This window comes from Triticum dicoccoides, chromosome 6B (genome assembly GCF_002162155.2).
Source record: "Triticum dicoccoides isolate Atlit2015 ecotype Zavitan chromosome 6B, WEW_v2.0, whole genome shotgun sequence".
Lineage (NCBI taxonomy): Eukaryota > Viridiplantae > Streptophyta > Magnoliopsida > Poales > Poaceae > Triticum > Triticum dicoccoides.
Window position 1 is genome coordinate 196,819,679 of NC_041391.1, and position 6,992 is coordinate 196,826,670.

Consider the following 6,992-nt stretch of genomic DNA (forward strand, 5'->3'; position numbering starts at 1 on the left):
CAACGAGCCATGGATTAACGGTGTGTCTGGAGCTAACTGGTTGCAGGCCGAGAAGCGGCATCTGCGTCGGCGTGCTGCTGCACCTGCATCCTGCACGAGACTGTTAAGGGCTACTAGATGACCCGTTGCGCCAATGGCGCAAAGGGCGAGAGCAAGCCAAGTATTGAAAGAGTACACATAAAAATATTTAGAGACAGATTGAAACATATGTAAATAAAAAATTGTTACTGGCAATGCCATGATTTTCTCTAACCAGTGTAAACATATATAAATAGTCTTTTGAAAATATTAGTACAACGGCAGTGTTTCTTTTGCGGGTGAGAAGGGCAGTTGATTACATATATAGAACAAGTGATCACAAGCTTGACAGTAATGAGGCCTAAAGTGTACATGCAGTATCATACACAAATGGAAATCTAAAGGTTATACATATCTCGCTTAGAGCAACGCCAAAAGGGCAAAGATACTGGATCGCTTGATACGAAACAAAAGATGGCTCTATTGGTTACCATACTATCTTGTGTAGTCTTCAAACGCTGCTCTGACTTCATGCCAATATAGTGTAGCCTCTGCGTCACTTCTTCAATGCTTGGATTAGCTACTACTTTAGTTCTTTCGATAAAACATTTTTTACACCAGTAGCAGCACCCCTAAGATTAGCAAGCTTCCAGCAAAAGGATCACATGAGAATCACATATCAGTATCCTATATGAAGAGAAACAGAAACCCAACAAGATGACATAAAGAAATAGAGGTATCAAAATTGTAATTGCTATAAGAACAGAAGCTTGATTGCATAGGGTTTCTTATTACTGTTTTGTTTTATGATTTGCATGCATGTATTTCCAGTCTGGATTGGTAGCTAACAGGGAACTACGCTTCATTGCCTAGAGAGGTCGTACCTCTTAATCCTAGGTGGCTGAGCAATTCCAGTTTCCATGGTGTTAGTAAGTGCATAGCAGCAACGCCGGCTAGTTAAGATCCCTATGACAGAGTCAAGCTAATCATTGGGAACCATGCAAGAGAAAAAAACAATAAAGAGGACGGTAAATCCAATAGAAATACTAAGAGTAGTTGAAACACAAGAATTTATGGTAAGTTGGTGTGACCACCCAGTCATCATCTTTCACTTGCCAAACAAGGACGCATGGGTGTGGAAGACCCCTCTTTTTGAACTCTGGTGTAGAGAACTGGAAAACAGGAGGGTAAATGAAAAACATGAAAAATAAGAAACATGGGTAAGAAAAACAAAGAAAGGAGAGAAAATGCATTGGGCATGGTACCTGGAACTACAGTCCCAAACATATTTCCGGTCTTGATCTTCTGTAGGTACTCAAGCAGTTTCATGTGATATACTCAAACAGTAATATCAGCCCTATCGACTATTTTTTGCCCAGGTTCAAGACTCCATTATTTCAGGCCACTTTGGATTACACGTGAAGGTTGTGAAGGTTGTGAAGGTTGTGATTATATCAGGCGAGGCTTGGACATGGGAAATAGTCATCACGGCGTGGAAGTTTTCAGTTATACAGCGACGCCCACCGGTATAGGATAACGGTATAATATTTTTCTTATGGACCTCGGCTTCATCAAGCTTACCAAGTCCAACAGCGTCAACAACAAGCTGGAGCTTTTTAGCGCTCATATCGTCCGGAAGCTTTTCAGAAAGGACTCTCTCTCGCTGGTAGGCACTAAAGATAGAACACACTCGTTTATTTTTTGAGCTACTCCGTTCGTTGGTGTTAGAATTGCTCTTTCTTTTAGATAATCAACGTCAGAATACCTAGTAGGAACATTTTTTTATACAGCCTGAAGACAGGAAATTAATGAACAACAACAAAAATCAGACAAACAAGTAGAAGCATTAAAGCAGTGCACAGGAGCATTAAAGCATATATTATGTTCAACATTGTGGAAATTGTGCATAAGGCCTAAAGACTGAATCAATTCAGCATTATTGGTCAACTCCTACTGTTGATATATTTTAAATTTTTCCGGTACATCTGGTCTCAATATATACTAAAAGAACTGGTTCAAATAACTCCATATGAGCATTCTAGATCATCAAACCTTTTGAAATTTCTTTCTTGTCACATATTTAATGACCAAGATCAAAGAAAATAGACTGCACACAAACCATAGCAACAACCAACACTTAGTTTGGATCGGACAAATTATATTGAATGTTACGTGAGTTAGACTGACGAATATAGATATGCTGAGAAAATGTTTAACCAAACCACAGACATCAAGACCATTTTTCTGAATAAAAAAGGGCAGTTATAATTGTCTGTGTTAAACAGAAACAATAATAGCTCAAATAAGCCGAGAAATAACATAAAAACTATTAAATCAGGACCAGGATCGATTCATCAAGAATCAAAACAAATTAGCCATCATGAATTGATGATACTTGGGGTAGCTCGTCCAAACGAAACTAAATTTCAACCATCGTTATTCAATTTCAAAGAAAACAGGGCATATTCAGTTAGAAGTGGACTCGGCATGCATTGACTGAAAAATATAGAGTGAGCAAACAGCTGCTCTACAGATCCTAGGATTTCAAGGAGCCGGTGGATTGCCGAACCGGTCCTTAGTTGTAATAGAATCAAAGCGAGACCAAATTAAACCATTGCCTCCATATAGTAAGTAGTACAGGATGGGGAAATCAGACATTATCCATAGCATCTAGATTCACCAATAGCTCAACCAACAAAGGATTTGCACAAAAACATAATCAAAGTGAAACCAAATGGAAAGACATTTAATCGAAAGCAGTAACACACACGGAATATTCGATTTCAGAGTAACAAACACTACTATAAACACCCAGGCACTGGCATGTTATCCTTTTAACATAGCTAGACCATACAGCTTCAAGCACGAAGAACTTAAGGCTAAAATGTAGCAGAAAATATAATTCAAGCACCTAAGAATAGCTTCATAATCCACTGAGCCACAACCCACGACAGTAAGACAAAGAACTAAGGTAGGAACTAACCCCAATAGGCACAAGTCTGCATCATATTTTGACGAACATGGCTAGAAGATGAATGTTTACCTTAGAAGTACCTGAATAAATTATGAGCCATGTACTAATTGGGGCCAGTTCTCTTACTGCTAGATGTTGAAAGTGCCAATGGCATAGTCCTGCAAGAACCGATCACATCAGCTAAACATAAATGGGTATACCTACTAGAAAGGAGAGGGAGGAAGGGACAGGTGACGGAGAGGAACCTGGAGGTGCAGGGGCACGAATCCTGCCTCGCCCTTCTCCTCCATCAAGGTCGCTGCTGGACCGGTCAACACCCCACAGGCTGCTGCTTCCCTTCCAGCTGCCGCCACTTGCCCATATCTACACTGCATATAACATGCCAAAATATTCAGTGCATGTCTCACACTGCAGGAACTTAGCCCACTAAGGAAAACCGACCGTCGGACTTGTTCCTCCTAACAACATGGACGGTCATCGTCGTCCTGGCCTTCTTCTCATTCCTCGCGCCATTGATCAGCTCGAAGACGCAGATATCCCCCTTGTGCAGTTTGTTGTCGCTGACGAACTTGGCCCAAGGTTGGCCCCTGAAGCCTCTGCTAGAGCTCCCCTGGTGGTAGTAGCTGACATGCCACCTCTCTTCTCTGTTTGGCCTGAGCAGCACAACCTCATGTAATCTCATGTGGAGATGTTCATCTACAAATTCACTGGGGATGACCTGCACAAGGCACAAGGAGAAATTAATGTTAGTTCCTAAATATAAGTCTTTTTAGAGCTTTCACTATAGACTACATACGAATGTATATAGACATATTTTAGAGTGTAGATTCACTCATTTTGCTCCGTATGTATGTAGTTCATATTGGAATCTCTAAAAAGACTTATACTTAGGAATGGATGGAGTACATGCCAGAGTTGACAAAGAATTACACAAGCTTGCGGCAAGTGTGTTACATCGTTTTGATCAGTTCAAACTGACCAGAAAGTTGTCCTTGCGTTGCAGATGGGACCTTAGCAGAAATGTCATGAATGCTGGATTGCCTAGTTGGATTGAAGCCAACCCGATTATTTCATGTTTTTCGTCGTCAAGTAGTCTGTTCGCGGCCCTTGAGTGGCAGTAGTAGAAGTCAGCATATGTGTCATCATCACTCTCCTCTTCCGCAGTTTCCTCATGCTTAACATCACATGATCTGCTACAGTTTGGTGATCCAGGAAGAAGCTCTTTCCCTGAAACAATGTGTACATGAGCTTAAATTTAGCATCTGAAAAAACCAGCAAAAGATAAATGTTGATCATGTGCATAGTTACATGGGTCTGTGTTAGCTGACTACACCAAGATCTCAAGAAAGGAATGTTGATCATGTGCATAGTTACATGGGTCTGTGTTAGCTGACTACACCAAGATCTCAAGAAAGGGATATATTCAGAGATATCATCTCATGTATTAGTCGAACCACATAATGCCTTCCTTGGTTTGGTCCTGCTACTGAATTTCCTTAAAGTGGAGACATTCTGATGGGACTCAATCAACTGAGACGGCACACTTGTATCATCATAATCGTCGTATTGCTCAACCTGTTGACCCACCATACCATCAAAATGTTTGCGCATACCAGCGCCAGCAAAGAGAGAAGACAGTTTCTCGCAGCCGGTCACATCGAAGATGAGGACTTTAAAAGAGGAGTTGCCGCTGAATGTGAAGATCAGGAGGTCATTCTCCTGCAGTTCATGAGTCTTGACAAAATCTCCCCATCCTGAACTGAAGAACAGGTCATTGGCAACCTTGGTAACACCTACATGCCATGTTTCGCCGCTTGATGCTTTCAGGTCAAATCCCTGTGGGCTCTGCATCTGCCTGATGAAATTGCTCGCAAACTTGTCCGGTATGCGCTAAGATGGAGAAGCATAAATTGTACAAATAACTCACATGGTTTTTAAGGGAATATTACAGTCCTTTGAGAGAGGTGCATCGATGCACTCTATCTTCTATGGATGAACTAACGAAACAGTAAGACTTGTTTATGATCTCGACAAAACATACATGGGTATACCTACTGGAAAGGAGAGGGAGGAAGGGATAGGTGACGGAGAGGAACCTGAAGGTGCAGGGGCACGAATCCTGCCTGGCCCTTCTCCTCCGTCAAGGTCGCTGCTGGACCGGTTGACGCCCCTCTGGCTGCTGCTGCCCTTCTAGCCGCCGCCATGCCCTCCAGATCCCTTCTCCTCCATCAAGGTCGCTGCTGGACCGGTCGGCCGCCACGCCCGCCAGACCCCCGCTGGCCGCCACCATCGCCTGCATCCAGGCCGCCAACAGCAGCCTTGACCCGGCCCCAACCGTCAGCTCGACCATGGTTTGGGCACCCTCCTTCACTCCAGAGGCGTCGTCCTCCGCCGCGAGGAGGAGGAGGCGGGGGAGCCCGTCCCGCGCGAACCCGGAGCAGGCAGTGGAGATCGGGTTCGCCCGGTGAAGCGCGTGGCCACGACGGCCTGCGCGCGAGCGATGGGACGGCGAGGAGGAGGAAGAGGCGAGGCGGTGGAGGAGCAGCAGTCGTCGGCTGGGACTCCTAGGACGCAGAAGGAGGAGGAGGAGGAGGAGGTGGGAGGGAGCGCGGCGGCGGATGAGGGAGGGAGGAGCGAGGGGCGTGGGGGCTGTGGATCGGGGCTTGGGGCTAGGGTTCAGACTTTCTCCCGCCTGTACCTTCGATGCCCCTTCGATGTATAGGGAATAAAAGGAGACGTGGCCAGTGCCGCTAGTTAGGCGCACTGGCTTATCCTTTATATGTTCAATGATTCGAGCGATGAAACTCTCAACGACGAACAAACTAGTCGAGCCAAAAAATAATAATTCTCTCTGTCCAATTTTTTAAAAAATAGTCGAGCCAAAAAAAATTAGCCGGTCTAATAATGACCACGATGGACCTCTGTGCTCCTCTAAATACTGGACTCTGGATAGATTAGCGTGCCTTTCACTCTTGGGATCATATCAACGGAAGCGACCGGTCGTATCGTATCTATTCAAGATCGTAGTACTGTAGTAGTACGTGGCTGATCTGCATATCTGCGTTAGCTTCTCCTTTTCTCTGAAAAGGCCGAGCAGTTGAACCCATCCGTCCGTTCTCGGCGCTGGCGACCGGGACACGAACCAGGAGCTCGCCGGCCGGCGGGGAGCCTCGAAAGTCGCGCGTCGCTCTCGTGGGGGGCGGGGCCGACTGCGAATATCTCCTGGTACATGCCGTGGTACAGAAGGTACGCGCAAAAGAAAGAATAAAGACGGCGTGCCCTTTTTGCTACCACTTGAGTGGCGCTACTAGAAGCAGCTTTGAGATGGCATAAACGAACACGATAAGCTTGTCTAGTGCGCTTAGGTTTTTTATCAAAGAAGGGCTTGCCTTTTTTGATTTTCATTACTGAAAACCACCACGCTTCACAGAAGGTTCATAACAACTTCAACCTAAAACGAAGAACTAAATGCTACCAAATTCAACCGAGACTCTAGTGCGCTTAGTGGATCTTCTTTTGGCAAAGCAAAAGAGGGCATGAAGCTGGAGCCAAAAGCAGGAGCATCTCATTGGAATTCTCAGTGCACGATGACGAGCCGGTGGTCGGTCGACCGTGCGAGAGACAGGACGCGAAGCGGGGCGTCCGGCGGCCGAATTTCGTGTTTTGACCCTTTTTGGAAACAAAATCGGGATCTGACCCCAGTTCGGAAAAATTTCGGGATCTGACCCTTTTGCCTACCGCCAGAGGGCCTGGCGGTAGGATTGCGTGCCCTACCGCCATAGCCTACGGCGGTAGGCACTTTGACGGCGACTGACGGCCGTTGGCAGTCGCTGACATGGAAAGGGGCCTACCGCCATACCCTACGGCGGTAGGTTACTGGAGCCTACCGCCATACCCTCTGGCGGTAGGGTCCTGTGTTCTGGATAAGGTGGGGAGGGGCTGGATATTCCCCCCTCCTCAACCACTCATTCAGCCCACATCACCTCTCCACCGAGCTCAA

General features: G+C 45.7%; 1 protein-coding gene across 6 annotated transcripts; it reads right to left on the reverse strand.

Annotated features, from left to right (window-relative positions):
• Positions 1-239: 239 nt before the first annotated feature.
• LOC119322201 (B3 domain-containing protein LOC_Os12g40090-like) lies at positions 240-5,062 on the reverse strand. 6 transcript variants are annotated; one of them, XM_037595696.1, is made up of 6 exons: positions 4,462-5,060; positions 3,972-4,219; positions 3,434-3,710; positions 3,238-3,355; positions 3,062-3,150; positions 240-664 (listed from the first exon to the last, which is right to left on the reverse strand). In XM_037595696.1, exons 1-4 carry the CDS (start codon positions 4,841-4,843, stop codon positions 3,303-3,305), a joined length of 960 nt encoding a protein of 319 aa, XP_037451593.1. In that variant the 5' UTR covers positions 4,844-5,060; the 3' UTR covers positions 240-664; positions 3,062-3,150; positions 3,238-3,302. The 6 variants fall into 6 exon arrangements, with proteins under 6 accessions (XP_037451593.1, XP_037451591.1, XP_037451592.1 ...); XM_037595694.1 differs by having other exon boundaries at positions 240-1,190; positions 1,284-3,150; XM_037595695.1 differs by having other exon boundaries at positions 903-3,150.
• Between the last annotated feature and the right edge of the window lie 1,930 nt (positions 5,063-6,992).

Coding starts and splice junctions, on each gene's coding strand:
- LOC119322201 (XM_037595696.1), bottom strand. CDS start 4,843: ATGCAGAGCCCACAGGGATTTGACCTGAAAGCATCAAGCGGCGAAACA. Junction 3,711..3,971: donor AACGCAAGGACAACTTTCTG/GTCAGTTTGAAC, acceptor TGCCTTGTGCAG/GTCATCCCCAGTGAATTTGT. Junction 3,356..3,433: donor TAGGAGGAACAAGTCCGACG/GTCGGTTTTCCT, acceptor TATGCAGTGTAG/ATATGGGCAAGTGGCGGCAG.